Source organism: Rana temporaria, chromosome 5 (assembly GCF_905171775.1).
Source record: "Rana temporaria chromosome 5, aRanTem1.1, whole genome shotgun sequence".
Taxonomy (NCBI): domain Eukaryota; kingdom Metazoa; phylum Chordata; class Amphibia; order Anura; family Ranidae; genus Rana; species Rana temporaria.
Genome location: NC_053493.1, coordinates 85,538,626 through 85,555,518, shown reverse-complemented (window position 1 = coordinate 85,555,518; position 16,893 = coordinate 85,538,626). Strand labels below are relative to the sequence as shown.

At 39.8% G+C, this 16,893-nt stretch overlaps 1 protein-coding gene across 1 annotated transcript in view; it reads left to right on the top strand.

Moving 5' to 3' along the window:
- Positions 1–16,893, top strand: part of DNAH11 (dynein axonemal heavy chain 11) — a 376,413-nt gene that overhangs the window by 169,998 nt on the left and 189,522 nt on the right. Inside the window, exons 41-44 of the mRNA XM_040352802.1 lie at positions 489–621; positions 3,752–3,879; positions 9,906–10,054; positions 15,487–15,640. Of these exons, the coding sequence (XP_040208736.1) occupies positions 489–621; positions 3,752–3,879; positions 9,906–10,054; positions 15,487–15,640 (564 nt within the window). The remainder of the gene's footprint in view (positions 1–488; positions 622–3,751; positions 3,880–9,905; positions 10,055–15,486; positions 15,641–16,893) is intronic.

Here is a 16,893-nt window from a genome sequence, read left to right as displayed (position 1 = left end):
CAATATAAGCTCTTTTTTTCAGGCGTCAGGACGTAAGTGGTTAAACAGTTGTCATTATGATGGTTGTTAAAAATAAATGTTATTAAAATTGCTTAGATTTTCCATGCAAGCGAACAATTACAATTTATATCTTAAGCTATTTTAATTTCAGATAAATTGACCCTGAAAAAAAGTGTTAAAAAAAAAAAACTAACCTGCAATTTGTGACTTCATTCGAGATCTGGCTTTGTGACAGTTATTTGTATAATTTCTTTTCTTGCACATATACAATACTTCTGCACTTATTCTCTTTCATCACAACTAATTACACTACAGTCAGTATACTTAATTGCTTCCATTCTACTCTGAACGTCTTGGTAATTACTGATCCTTTATATCAGGAAACTAATCGGAAATGAATGCAATGCACAGGAAAAATATCACACCGCATAGAGCTATACGTATGAAAATGTATTTGTGAGTAGAGATAAAATAGGTTCTCTTTACAGGTATTGAGGACTTTAAACCGGACCTATATAAACCGAAAACAGAAGCCAGTGTGGAATGATTTGAACCCCAAAGCTGTGACCACCGATGAACTCTTTGGCTTTATCCACCCTAGCACAAGAGAGTGGAAAGATGGTACTTATATGTATTACTGTGTCTGGCAATAGGGATCAATTTTGAACATAACATATCTAATTGGCTTATAGATGGGCCAGTTTTACTGTATTTGACAGAATGATTCATTCTCCATGACACTGAAATTATTGTAATAGATCAATAACACTATAGATGCTGCGATTGTTCTGTGCAGCAGTTAATGTGTTGTCATTGCTGATAGCAAGTTCAACTTGCCCTAGCAGATTTTCAAGACACGTATACATCCTAATAAATAATCTTTTGAACAGATTTTTTTTAAAAGTATATCTAAAACCTTTTTTTTATTTTGGATAGAGTAGAGAATGGTTAAAATCCCTGTGGGGTTTTTCCTTGCCATCTGTGTCCTTTTAGGGAGATCTTCCTTCACTTCCTTCCCTGTAGACACAACATGCACAGCAGTTGTCACTTAAACAAGTATATCCCTTGGAAGATCTTGCCTTTATTTCAGTTTTAGGGACAACTCCAAAATGTAAGATTTTCCCTTACTTTCAGTCCCAGGGGCAGTGGTCTTCAGGACGTAGAGAGGATGGATCTTCCTTATGGGGAACACAGCCATTGTCATTAAACCTGACAGGGATTCTAACCCCCGCTACTCTATCCAAAACAAAAACACAAATTTGCTTTAAACATACTTGAAACATTTATCAGCAATGAAGAATTTAACTGCTTGTTGGAAATTAGGTTTTAACTAATACTAATGTATTGATCGCAGGATTTTTTTTTTAAATAAAGCAGTTGTCATCTGTATTTGCTGCATGGTAGCCCATACATGATCACCCTTAATTGTCAACTGTACCCCAAACTGATAGCTCATGGTTACTGGAGATATATATCATGTACATATAGGGATTGATTTACTAAAGGCAAATACACTGTGCACTCTGCAAGTACAGTTACTCCAGGGCTTAGTAAATGAGATGAAGGTTCGTTTTGCAAAGAATACCCAATCACATGCATGGGAAAAAAAATGCATTTTCGCTTACATAGTTACATAGTTACATAGTTAGTCAGGTTGAAAAAAGACACAAGTCCATCCAGTTCAACCACAAAAAATAAAAAAACAAAATAAAAAACACAGTAAAATCCTATACACCCAACTCCATACCCACAGTTGATCCAGAGGAAGGCAAAAAACCCCAGCAGAGCATGATCCAATTTACTACAGCAGGGGAAAAAATTCCTTCCTGATCCCCCGAGAGGCAATCGGATTTACCCTGGATCAACTTTACCTACAAATCTTAGTACCCAGTTATATTCTGTACATTTAGGAAAGAATCCAGGCCTTTCTTAAAGCAATCTACTGAGCTGGCCAGAACCACCTCTGGAGGGAGTCTGTTCCACATTTTCACAGCTCTTACTGTGAAAAAACCTTTCCGTATTTGGAGATGAAATCTCTTTTCCTCTAGACGTAAAGAGTGCCCCCTTGTCCTCAGTGTTGACCGTAAAGTGAATAACGCAACACCAAGTTCACTGTATGGACCTCTTATATATTTGTACATGTTGATCATATCCCCCCTTATTCTCCTCTTCTCAAGAGTGAATAAATTCAGTTCCTCTAATCTTTCCTCATAGCTGAGCTCCTCCATGCCTCTTATCAGTTTGGTTGCCCTTCTCTGCACTTTCTCCAGTTCTCCGATGTCCTTTTTGAGAACTGGTGCCCAAAACTGAACTGCATATTCCAGATGAGGTCTTACTAATGATTTGTACAGGGGCAAAATTATATCTCTGTCTCTGGAGTCCATACCTCTCTTAATACAAGAAAGGACTTTGCTCGCTTTGGAAACCACAGCTTGGCATTGCATGCCATTATTGAGCTTATGATCAACTAAAACCCCCAGATCCTTCTCCACTACAGATCCCCCCAGTTGTACTCCCCCTGGTATGTATGATGCATGCATATTCTTAGACATATTCTTACACATGAGTGGATGATGGAAGTCAGCAGCGCTTTCTCTCATTTCCTAAGCTCTGGAGACACTGCAGTTGTAAAGTGCACTGTCCATTTGCCTTGTAAATTTACCCCATAGTTTTCATCTTATATTATACTTAAAGGTATGTTTAGAGGTACATCATTAAGGGGCCCTTGGTGTGTTTTTCTGGCTTACACCAAGCTTTCCAAGTCCCAAACAACTCAAAAACGATTTCCGACTTCCCTAGACTAACATTCATATTTTATTGATTTGCTGTAAAAACATCCAGGCCTCACCTGGTTATTCATATGCATTGCTTCCAGCATCTGTCTGTACATAACCCTATGGAGAATTATTTAAGGCAGACAGACACCATAGTTTGTTAAATGGAGAGTAACGCAACTGGTTCTCTTTACTTTAGCCCTTCCCAGCAGCCCCTTATTTACCTTTCTTTTGCTCCTCCTCTGGTCCATTCAGGGATCACAAAAAAACAACATATAAGCAACAAGTTAATGGCTTCTTAGTGTACACAGGGCTATGGATTCCCCATTTAACTGTGGTGATTGCACCATTGCTGTCACATGGAGTGAGTCACATGTTTCTTCCTACCCAGAAGTATGAGGTATTTGGCTGAACAAAATGAAAGTGGGGCAAAGGGAAGGTAAGCATATGGTAAAGGATCAAGGCAAAACACTGGTTACCAATCATACTACCCCAATACCTGCAATATTCCGTTTAGGGGTGCCCATGCACAGTGTAGATGTGACTAGCTGTCAGCTGCTGCTGTCAGTTCCTCCAGTGCCAGCACACTTTTCTTTGCTGGTCTTTATCAGTGATCCCACCAGGCTGTCTGTAACTTTGGAGAAGCAAGATTTGAAGCATTGACATTGTGGACTGAACCCATTTGACTCCCTCCCAATTGTAAGTGGCAGTTTGACAGCTCTATGAATACATGTTGACATGCTGATTCAATGTGCTAGATTGTAGCTGTTTCAACCTCCGATTAAAGCCACTTCTATAAATCTTAGCAAATTGTAATGAGCTGACATTAGATCCTATATTCTAAGTATGCATTTTTTTTATTTTGAAGTGCATAGATAAACATACATACAATAGGTACATTTCTGAATGTCTGGGTAGGTTGGTTTATTACAAATAAATATTGGTTTCAGCTGAATTGTTTGCTTGCCTATTTCCAGGTCTTTTATCAAGTCTGATGAGAGAACAGGCTAACATAACTCATGATGGACCTAAATGGATTGTGCTGGATGGTGACATTGATCCAATGTGGATTGAATCACTGAACACAGTTATGGATGACAATAAGGTAGATAAAATAAAATAAAGTAAACTGATACTGTAAACATAATTGTATCTGTGGTAGCAGAATTACAGAGCACAACTGACTGTCAACAAGAAATATTATTGTGCCATACTATATTGTCATAAGAATATAATGTTTTTGTGGTTTTAATACGCTGAAGCTGTATGTCAAGCAAATTCTTTTAGAAGGTCGTTATTATTAAAATTTGAATATAAAAGGCATGGATGCACATAAGAATTTTGCTTTATTGTATTAAACAGTGTGGTCTCAGAATGAGTGTAGGTAATCATATGTACATTTAACATCTTTACAGATATGTGGATAGTTTCTTTTGCCTATTTTTAATTTTCAAAAATAGTTTTGAGTACTATGGCTTTCTAGGTATAAGGAATGGCTCTTCTCCATTGTGTAACTATACAAAAGGTCCTGTAAATCCTGTGACTACAATTTTATTTACTGGTGGCATACATATTTTATGAGAGTCATGTTGGAATTGCTGGTACAGTACACGCCTTAAAGGGTCACTAAAGGATTTTTTTTTTTAAACTAAATAGCTTCCTTTACCTTACTGCAGTCCTGGTTTCATGTCCTCATTGTTTGTTTTTGCTCTGATTGCTGTAATCCTTCTCTGTTCTGAACACTTCCTGGTTGTCTATTTCCTGATGAAAAAAGTCATGGGAGCTTTCTCTCTGTGGTCACTAATCAAGGAGGTGTGATTACTGTGTGTCTAAAACCCCTAAACACCAATCAGTTTAGTTTTACAAACCATCACTGCCCTGTATTGGCTCTGAGTCTCTGTATATCACAGAAGCAGCAAACAGCATGCAAAAATGAAACTGAAACTGTAGGTACATTATATGATTGATTTTTATCTATTTTTAATAATTTTTAAAAGGAATCAGTTAACTATTATGTCTCCATACCCTGTAAACAGTCATTTCAGCAAAACATTTTTTTTCCTTTACAACTCCTTTAAGTATACCAGTTCTTCAAAGCTCCCCTGCAGCAATAAGCATTGTCAGACTCCTGTACAAAGGAAAAGTATTGGCCTTTTTTAATGCTTGTTACCAGTTTACCAAATATGTTTTACAATCTCCTTTCATCCGGAAAGGTAACCACAAAATGTTGCAAGCCTCACTTTCTATCTTTACTGCATGCAGCCCTACACCATTGACTCAAAATGTGTGTCTGGACATCCCAACACCTGTGATTTTATTCTCATTGCTTTTTATTGAGGTTTTAAAGGTGTTACGGATGTGTAAAAGTAAGGTGTAAAAGTGGAAAGACAGACTTCATCTACTCCAGGAGTTGTAACCGAGGTTAACAATCTTGCTATGCGTCAACAATTTTGTGGTCAAAGACCACAATGCCAAACTTTCCACAACAGAACAATTTTAAGGATTTCTTTTACCGAATGTTCCATGCCTATTTTGGATATAAATTAGTTTAAAGGGCAATGATTTTCAAGTGAGCATTGGTTGTTGTGATTCCTAATAATTTCTAATAACAGTGTTAACCACTTCCTTACTGTGCACTTAAACCCCTTCCTGACCAGAGGACTTTTTGCGATTCGGCACTGCGTCGCTTTAACTGACAATTGCGCGGTCGTGCGACGTGGCTCCCAAACAAAATTAACGTCCTTTTTTCCCCACAAATAGAGCTTTCTTTTGGTGGTATTTGATCACCTCTGCGGTTTTTATTTTTTGCGCTATAAACAAAAATAGAGCGACAATTTTGAAAAAAAATAAAATATTTTTACTTTGTTGCTATAATAAATAGCTCAATTTTTTTTTTTTACGTTTTTTTTTTATCCTCAGTCTAGGCCGATACGTATTCTACAAATTTTTAGTAAAAAAAAAAAAAAAAATCGCAATAAGCGACTGGTTTGCGCAAAAGTTATAGCGCCTACAAAATAAGGGACAGAATTATTATTATTTTTTTTTTTTTTTTTTTTACTAGAAATGGCGGCGATCTGCGATTTTTATTGGGACTGCGACGTTATGGCGGACACATCGGACACTTTTGACACATTTTTGGCGCCATTCACATTTATACTGCAATCAGTGCTATAAATATGCACTAATTACTGTATAAATGCTTTTTTTTTACTAGAAATGGCGGCGATCTGCGATTTTTATTGGGACTGCGACGTTATGGCGGACACATCGGACACTTTTGACACATTTTTGGCGCCATTCACATTTATACTGCAATCCGTGCTATAAATATGCACTAATTACTGTATAAATGCTTTTTTTTTACTAGAAATGGCGGCGATCTGCGATTTTTATTGGGACTGCGACGTTATGGCGGACACATCGGACACTTTTGACACATTTTTGGCGCCATTCACATTTATACTGCAATCAGTGCTATAAATATGCACTAATTACTGTATAAATGCTTTTTTTTACTAGAAATGGCGGCGATCTGCGATTTTTATTGGGACTGCGACGTTATGGCGGACACATCGGACACTTTTGACACATTTTTGGCGCCATTCACATTTATACTGCAATCAGTGCTATAAATATGCACTAATTACTGTATAAATGCTTTTTTTTTACTAGAAATGGCGGCGATCTGCGATTTTTATTGGGACTGCGACGTTATGGCGGACACATTGGACACTTTTGACACATTTTTGGCGCCATTCACATTTATACTGCAATCAGTGCTATAAATATGCACTAATTACTGTATAAATGTGACTGGCAGGGAAGGGGTTAACACTAGGGGGTGAGGAAGGGGTTAAATGTGTACCCTAATTAGTGTTCTAACTGTGGGGGAGGGGGGGGTGACTGGGGGGGGGTGACCGATCTGTGTCTCTATGTACAAGAGACACAGATCCGTCTCCTCTCTCCCCTGACAGCACCGCTGTCTGCGAGAGCCGGGAATGAGAGATGATCTCATATGTAAACATATGAGATCATCTCTCATTGGCCGCACAGATCGCCTAGGAAACGGCCGCTCCGATTGGCCGTTCACGGCGATCTGTGACTGGCTGTGTCCAAGGGACACGGCCAGCACAGCAGTTCCCCGCTGCGCGCTCGGGAGCGCGCGCGGGGAACGCGAAAGGGGGAGGCCGTAAAAAGACGGCCTGTTAGAAATTGGGAGCCGCGCTGAGGCCGTACAAAGTCGTACGGCCGTCAGCAAGTGGTTAAAGTAGAGTTCTATTTACTGGGGATGCCAAGTTTCGCAGCTTTATTGTTATAATCCAAATGAAAAGCAGCACCTCTCATATGCTCCTGTCAGATATACCAGCCATGTCAAACACTGCTGCTCGGTCACTGATAAGAGCATGTCAAGCCCTGCTATATAGGCCAGTGGCCTCAGTCCAATTTCAAAGTTCATTGGGCCCACTGTCATTTCAAAGACTAGTAGACTCGGCCCTATTTCACAGGCCGGTGGATTCAGTTGGGCCCAGTCCTATTCCTTAGTCCAGTGGACAAGTCCCATTCCACAGACCAGTAGACCCAGTCTTTTTCCATATGCCAGTGGAACAGTCCCATTCCACAAGCCAGTAGAACCAGTCTTATTCCACAAGCCAGTGAACCCAGTTCCATTCCACAGGCCAGTGAACCCTGTTCCATTCCACAGGCCAGTGAACCCTGTTCCATTCCACAGGCCAGTAGAACCAGTCCTATTTCACAGGCTAGTGAACCCAGTTCCATTCCACAGGCCAGTGGATCTAGTCCCATTCCACAGGCCAGTGGACTTAGTCACAGGCTTGTGATTCCAGTCTCATTCTCTAGGTTGGTAGACTCATCCCTTTTCACAGGCCGGTGTACCCAGTCCCCTTCCAAAGGACGGTGGACCTGCTCCCTTTTCACAGGCCGGTGGACTCTGTCTTTTTCAACAGGCCATTGGACTCCGTCCTTTTCAACAGGCCAGTGGCCCCAGTCCCATTCCATAGGCCGGTGGCCCCAGTCCCATTCCACAGGCTGGTGGTCCTTCAACCTGTATAATAACACCCAGTCTCATTCTACAAGCTTTAAATAGTTTAGCATTCTAAAAGTATAACTAAAGGCAAAACCTTTTTTCCGTTTTGGATAGAACGCAGAAAATTAGAACAACTGTCAGTTTTTCTTGCTGTCTGTATGCTTGTTAGTGAGATTTGCCTCTCTATTTGCTTTGTTTATCATTATCATTGAAAGTTAAAGTAAAAACAATCCAAAGTTTTGAGTTGTCCCCAGAAAAGTAATAGCGAAATATTCCAGTAGGTACACTAGGTATGGTGACCTAGGGGGCCCCAGGAGACTCCCTTAATTTGCAGGGATTTCCTCTCAGTTTCTGTTTTGGTTATGGGACAGGAAGTGAATGTAAATCTCAATGGGTCACATATGGCAAAAATAAACTTTACATGGGTTATAACTAGGGATGCACCGATATATCGGTGGCCGATACATATCGGCCGAAAATAGCAATTTGGGGGACATGCCGAAATACATTTAAAATTGCCGATAATGACCGCCCTCCGTGGGCGGTACCATTGCGTATAGGAGGGGTGGCAGGTTCTTGTAAAAATGTAGCCGCGGCCGCCAGAGCAGTACAGAGCGCGGGCAGCGGCAGTGGCACTGTACATATTGTGTGCCGACTGCCGCGAGCGCTCTTCCTAGCCCAATTTTCAGTTTTCTTTACTCCCCTCTTCACTCCCCCTCCTATGGGGGAGTCTCTTGGTTCAGTCCAGCGGCGTGAGCCGCGCTGACGTCACGCCCGGAGGCGATGGAGAACTCGGAGCGCTGCATGTGGACAGGGAGGGAGCTGTGCTGCTAAAACAAGTAAGCAGAACAGAACCTGTTAAAAGTTAACAAACGAAATGGCTGGATTGGGGGGGAGTGATTAACTTAATACTGACCAGCACTTTCTTAATGAAAAAATGGCAGATAAAAAAAAAAAATGTTATCTGCCATTTTTTCACAGTGGCTCAGTGAGGCTGCAATTGATGTTTTTTTGGTAGTCAGAGAAGGCAAGCATGGCTCAATAACACACAAACGTTTTATTTTTAAAAAAACGTTTTTGTGTTATTGAGCCATGCTTGCCTTCTCTGACTACCAAAAAAAACATCAATTGCAGCCTCACTGTGCCATCACATGCAGCCACTGTGCCCATCAAACGCAGCCACTGTGCCCATCAAACGCAGCCACTGTGCCAACACGTCCCCACTGTGCCCATCAAACACAGCCACTGCCCATCACACGTCACCACTGTGCCCATCCAACGCAGCCCCTGTGCCCATCAAACGCAGCCACTGTGCCCATCACATGCAGCAACTGTGCCAACACACGTCCCCACTGTGCCCATCAAACGCAGCCACTGCCCATCACACGTCACCACTGTGCCAACGCACGTCACCACTGTGCCCATCCAACGCAGCCACTGTGCCCATCCAACGCAGCCACTGTGCCCATCAAATGCAGCCACTGTGCCCATCACATGCAGCAACTGTGCCAACACACGTCCCCACTGTGCCCATCAAACGCAGCCACTGCCCATCACACGTCACCACTGTGCCAACTCACGTCACCACTATGCCCATCCAACGCAGCCACTGTGCCCATCCAACGCAGCCACTGTGCCAACACACGTTGCCACTGTGCCCATCACACGCAGCCACTGTGACCATCATGTAATACATACAATTATTGAAAAAAAAATTTAAATAGGGGGAAAACAAAGAAAAGTAATTTTCGGTTTCGGTTTCGGACTGAATTTTTTTTTTATTTCGGTTTCGTTTCGGTTCTGAAATTTCCATTTCGGTGCATCCCTAGTTATAACCCTTCCATTACTCTGTCCAAAATGAAGAAAAACGATTTTTCTATTTTAAGCATTCAAAATTATTATCTACAAGGCAGCCCAGATGGTCAGCAGCCTTTTGCCTCATGTGGCCCCATATGCACCTGATGGGCCTTTATTGTCCCTTTTTGCTCCTATGCAGTAAGCAATTCAAAAAGTACATTTTTACTTTCTACCTTTTCAGCTGTTTTACTTGATTGGATTTATCCTAACATTCTTTTATTTATTTAAAGGTTTTGACACTTGCAAGTAATGAAAGAATCCCTCTGACTCCAACCATGCGTCTAGTTTTCGAGATCCATCATTTAAGAACTGCTACACCAGCTACTGTTTCTAGAGCTGGAATTCTATATGTCAACCCCCAGGATCTTGGATGGAATCCGTAAGTGACTCGGAAAACTGTACCATTATTTAATTATTAATTAATTATATTTATTAAAACAAAAGTTAATAAATGGTAACATTAGAGTGGTGTATTCTCTCAGCTAGGTGTTACTTTTCCAACATGCCTCAAGACTTCAAGTTGAAATGTTAGACCTCTATTACTATTATATTAACTGTTACAAATTAAGGTCACTTATTGGATTAGAGGTAATGACTTTGGGCTCATACTTTAGTAGGTGTCCTGGCAGGTATAGGCAGGTTGTGAAGTATTATGTATTTGCATCTACTAGACTGTAGTTCAGGTAAACTCAGAAATAATAATTTTTAGTAGACATGTGCACAGAATTTTTTTTTATTTTTTTTTGTTCTGTTTCGTATCATTCCGTAGGTTCGTTTCCGTTCGTTTTTCGTAAGACGCCCGTTTTCCTGTTCGTTCCCGTTCGTTTTTCGTACGACGAGATTTTTTCGTATTCTGATCGTTTTGTATTTTCGTTACCGTTTTATTTTCGTACATGCGGGATGGTTCGTTATTCTGTTTAATTCATGTTCGTTACTTGTTAGACAATAATTTTCGTGAATTTTCGTCAATGATTTGCATTCTGTGTTTTGGATTCCTTTTTCTGTTCGTGTTTTCGGTTGTGTGTTCGTGTGACATCTATGACAATTTGTTGTGGATGTCATGTGGGCATGCGACTGAAGATACGAACAGAAAAAGGATTTTCGTCATTTTGTACTTTCGTAAATATATCGCGGGATTCGCGGCACTTTCAACACGCGTTTCATCAATATTAACGATTGTTAAGCCCCATACACTTGGTCAGACTTTTTTAACAACAAACATAAAAACGATCGTTTTCCGTTCGTTCTCAGAAAATTTGTTCGTTTTTATACTCCATCAGAAAACCATTTTTGGGTTCAAAAGTCTGGCCAACTGATCTCCCTTCAGATGAAAATCCACAGAAAAGTTTATTTGGCTTTACTGTACTACTCAGCACAAAAGAGAAGCTGCTTTACTAACTACACTCACTGCCCATTCAAAAAAACGAAAATTACATCTGTGGCAAGGGATTTGCATTCTGTGTTTTGGGTCCTTTTTCTTTTGGTGTTTTCGGTCGTGTGTTCGTGTGACATCTGTGGCAAAAGATTTGCATTCTGTTGAATCCAAAATACGAACAGAAAAAAAGAAATTCAAAATACAGGGAGCGGGTCTTTTGTTGTGGATGTCGTGTGAGCATACGGCTGAGGATACTAGCAGAGAGGGGATTCAAACAGGATACAGAATGCAAATCTTTTGTTGTGGATGTCGTGTGAACATACGGCTGAGGATACGAGCAGAGAGGGGATTCAAACAGGATACAGAATGCAAATCTTTTGTTATAGATGTAATTTTCGTTCTTTTGCCATTTTCGTTTTGTTGTATTTTCGTCAGATCGTTCGTTCGTATTTGCGGTTGTTCGTTATGCGGCTCATTCGTAATCCCGTCGTTTTTGAATTTTGGTGCTTTAATTTTTTCGTATGTACACATTATTCTGCGGGTACGAAAATTAACATTTTCGTACGAAAATAACATTCGTACGAACGGGAATGCACATATCTAATTTTTAGACAGCCTTCATTTACTGTCTTACTACAATAACCATCCCCTGACATAAGATATGCATCCACTGACAACTTGCTATCCAAACATTCTGACAGGTTTCCAAAACGTACGTTGTGTTAGGAGGATTTTTTTTTTTTGGAAGTTCACTCAGGAATTAATGTGGACCTTATGTTGGATGTTTAATTTGCAAACAATTTGGTTAATTTGTTCACTGTAATTACATCAACTGTAATATATAGTTATTTGAAAGTTTGTTCTTGTATAATTCTTGTGTTCTGCTATTTCTAAGAGGATAACAACATGTTCTGCAATGTAAAATATGTATTTTAATAGGCGTATTACAAGAGAGAAAATGTCATCATTCTTACAAAGCAAAGTTTTTGTTTTAAATCTGAATGTTTAGATAACTGTTTGGCATGCTTATCTGTTATTGACTATGGGCATTATCTAATATCATTGGTATTACTGATATTAGTGACCATATGCGTCCCTTACAATATATGCATCTTGTATTCACCATATTGTGTATACCATGCTGATATATTTCTTGTGTTGGTTTAATTTGATCCTCTGTTGTGAGTCAGCTGAAGAGGAATTCTCTGTGCAGTGCCTTGAAATATTTCACATTTTGTTATGTTACAACCAAAAACGTAAATGTATTTTATTGGGATTTTATGTGATAGACCAACACAAAGTGGCACCTAATTGTGAAGTGGAAGGAAAATGATAAATGTTTTTCAAAATTGTTTACAAATGAATATCTGGAAAGTGTGGCATGCATTTGTATTCAGCCCCCTTTCCTCTGATACCCCTAACTAAAATCTAGTGGAACCAATTGCCTTCAGAAGTCACCTAATTAGTAAATACTAAGTCCACGTGTGTGTAATTTATTCTCAGTATATATATATATATATATATATATATATATATATATATACATACAGCTGTTCTGTGAAGCCCTCAGAGGTTTGTTAGAGAACCTTAGTGAACAAACGGCATCATGAAGGCCAAGGAACACACCAGACAGGTCAGGGATAAAGTTGTGGAGATGATTTGAACATCTCACGGAGCACTGTTCAATCCATCATCTGAAAATGGAAAGAGTATGGCACAACTGCAAACCTACCAAGACATGGCCATCCACCTAAACTGACAGGCTGGGCAAGGAGATCATTTATCAGAGAAGCAGTCAAGAAGCCCATGGTAACTCTGGAGAAGCTGCAGAGATCCATAGCTCAGGTGGGATAATCCGTCCACAGGACATCTATTAAGCCCTGTACACACGATCGGTTTGTCATCGAATATCCAACGTAAAAATCCATCGGATTAGATTCCATCAGATATCCGATAGTGTGTACAGGGCTTTAGTCATGCACTCCACAAATCTGGCCTTTTTTAAAGGGTGGCAAGAAGAAAGCCATTGTTGAAAGAAATGGATAAGAAGTTCTGTTTGCAGTTTGCGAGAAGCCATGTGGGAGATACAGCAAACATGTGGAAGAAGGTGCACTGGTCCGATGAGACCAAAATTTTACTTTTTGGCCTAAAAGCAAAACTCTATGTGTGGCAGAAATCTAATACTGAACATCACCCTGAACACACCATCTCCACCGTGAAAGATGGTAGTGGCAACATCATGTTGTGGGGATACTGATGAGTTGAGTTAATCAGTTAATTGGAAGATGGATGGAGCCAAGTACAGGGCTATCTTAGAAGAAAACCTGTTAAAAGACTTAAGACTGGAGCGGAGGTTCACCAGCCAGCAGGACAATCACCCTAAACATACGGCCAAAGCTACAATGGAATGGTTTACGTCAAAGCATATTCATGTGTTAGAATGGCCCAGTCAAATTCCAGACCTAAATCCAGTTTAGAATCTGTCAGGACTTAAAAATTGCTGTTTACAAACGCTCTCCATCCAATCTGACAGAGCTTGAGCTATTTTGCAAAGATGTGCAAAGCTGGTAGAGACATACCCAAAATGACTTGCAGCTGTAATTACAGCAAAAGATGGTTCTGCAAAATATTGATTAAATGCACTCCACACTTTTCACATATAGGTTTATAAAGAATTTTGAAAAAAACTTTTATAATTTTCCTTCCACTTTACAATTATGTGCCACTTTATGTTGGTCTATCACATAAAATCCCAATAAATCAAATACAAATTTTTGGTTGTAACATGACAAAATGTGGAAAACCTTTAAGCTGTATGAATACTTTTTCAAGGCGCTGTAGTTTCAAAACTTCCACAATTATCATTTCATGAAGGGAACAAAAAAGTTGAAGCTGTTTTTATTTGCAGATATATGTATTGTATTTCTAAAGAGCATCTGTATATAGTAGAATTTTTTTTTTTGGTAAATGCCATACTTAGAACTTCCTTTGGTAAAAGTGTGCATTTACCCTGTCCGTAAAGCTTGCAGTAATTTTTTTTTGTGTTCACACTCTGTAAGTTCTACTCTTGACCAATGTAGAATAGATATTCTGAACTTTGACATTAGTTACTTTCTAGCCACCCTCCAAACCCAACCTCTAAACAAATCTACTAAATGAAAAAGACCACACCAAAGTTTGGAGTCAGAATGGCCATCGCAGAATTTTATTAAAAAAAATAAATAAAAGTGGAGCTTCACAGCTAAAGGAATGTTCCAATGGCCCCCCTCTCCTTCTTCAAATTTTGTAACTTTTTCCGGGACTGATAGGTACCTAGTTATGTCATGTACCCACTCTCACTTCTGGTGGAATTGCCTAGGCAAAACCCAGCTTAAGTTTTTTCCCTTCACCCACAACCTCCTGGAACACGCCACAGGTCCCAGGAGGCTGCGGGACTATTCACAAGGCACAGCGTGGCTCACGCATGCACAGTGGGAAGCCAGCTGTGTAGTCACAAATAGTCTCAGCTGGCTTCCTAGAGTCAATTTGGCACCGACAGGGACACGATGACCAGCGAAGAACCAGTCCAAGCGAGAACAATTCTGGATCCCTGGACAGGTAAGCATCTCTTTATTAAAAGTCAACAGCTGCAGTATTTTTAGCTGCTGCCTTTTATTTTTGTTTAATTACTAAAGATCCTCTTTAAATCTTAAAACATTCCTTGAAACAGAAACAGTCAAAGGTTGCTGATCATTGGAGGCACCAAACATATCCTATTTTGTATCTGCAGAAACACTTGCGTATAATAGGCCCCCGGCCGCAACACTCCGGCTAATAGACAATCCCCTCTATCTGCAGGGGCCTCCATTTCCCATATTCTCAGTTAACCTACCGTTAACACGGGGAGACCATACCACCAATGTGTCCTCAAACATTCTATTAGCCTTGAATTTTACTGCCCTTGAAGACCAACAACTGCCAGGCTGTTGTGAAATTCAATAGAACCACAAACCAAAAGCAGGAATGGTGGGTGGGAAGTTTCTTCTCTGTTCTTTGCACACCCACTGATGCTTGCAGCTATCCACCCTCTCCTGAAGTTTCTGCAACCTCACTCAGCCATATATCAACACCAATAAGGAAAGTCTCTGCAACATTCAAGTTTGACTCTTTTAATCCATCTTCACACAGTCATGTATGCCCTTCACCAATTTTTATTTTATTTTTTGCTTCGGGCCTTCCTTTCCTCACAGTTTTAAATAGATAATATCTTGTAATCTTTTTTATTTTGGTGTGAAATTTAAGTAAGTACAAACCTTTCTTTCTGTGTCATACACTGAAGGTACCTTGGCTGGATTGCCAGAGCTCCTATATAACTGTGCCACACAGAACAAAAGTTATACTGAGCAGTGTTAGTTGTTAGCAGCAGTGACATGCCCTGTTAAATTATACTTGTTTAGGTATGTGAACACCTGGATAGAGACCAGAAGTAGCCGAACTGAAAAGGCCAATCTGACCATTTTGTTTGACAAGTATGTGCCACCATGCTTAGAACAGTTCAGAAACCACGTCTTGAAAACCATCACCCCTATCTCTGAGAACAGTATGGTGCAGGTAGGATGACTATATTATTTTTGTATTCAAATACTGATTATGTTGCTGTGTCATGCTAGCCAAATCATATTTAAAACATTATTTATTAGGCAATTTACTGCAGGGGAGACACTCCTAAAATGTAACTACAGAGATCAGGGCTTGTATGCAAACTTTGAAGGGGAAAATCTGCTTTTCTACAGTGTCTCTGTTGATGGGCATGCCCCTCTTTAATGGTTACTTCCAACTAACTGCCACTAACAAAAAGTTCTATAGTGGTTTAATGAAACTACAAGGCCGAGCCAGTGATACTGTATGCCCTTGCATCTGGTCATGTGACATTAGAATACACAATGAAGATGGGGAACATATGAATACAAGAAAAGAAAGGGCCTAGTCACCCACTGGAAGTCCAGCCATTGGCTAGTTATATACACATACAGTGTATGATATACAAAATGTACATGTATGCAAATGTAGATCTAGATAAGCCAGAAGTATGCTCATGTATACCGGCCCTAATGCTGGCAATACAAGTTGATTTTATTCAAACGGTTGACCATATGAGCCAATTGTTTTTATCAGTCAGATATCTAAAGCAATAATTTTAAGTATGCTTGTCCATAATAATCCTATCACTTTCAGTGTCTGTTTTTTTTAAAGAAGTTAACAAAAATGTAAAGTGATTGTTTCAGAACTGATTAATTACTCAATACACTGCACAATCAGCTTGCTAAAATTTAAATTTTCGAAGCAATCCAATATCTTTCATATTCATTCCAGCAAAATTGTCTGAACGCTATAAAATGGGTAGTTCAAAAATTATTTATAAATGTTAAATACTATGAAAAAAAAAAAACAGAACAATTTTTCATCCAATAATAAAATATATGACTCTAACACCAACAATAGACTTTGAAATACAGATATTATTTACATATTAGTCAACCTATTATTGTGTATAGACATGAGTATGCATGTACACACCCATTTGAGCACTACATTTTAGATATACTAAGGCACCTTTCACAAAATCTGCTTGCTTAGCAGGGATCTCTCTTTGGTGGACAGGATCGGATGGTGGCAGCGGACATGCCTCCGTTGACATCTGCCGCTCCATGGAAGAGACTGGAGAGTCCGATTAGGTCCACCTGAAAAAATGACAGGCGGACCTGATCGGACAGCTCATATGAAAGGGGCCTAAGGCCTGCTGTCTTTCTTAAGAATGTGTTGAAGTGTCTGACTTTTTTCTGCTAGTGTCCAATCAGATCTCA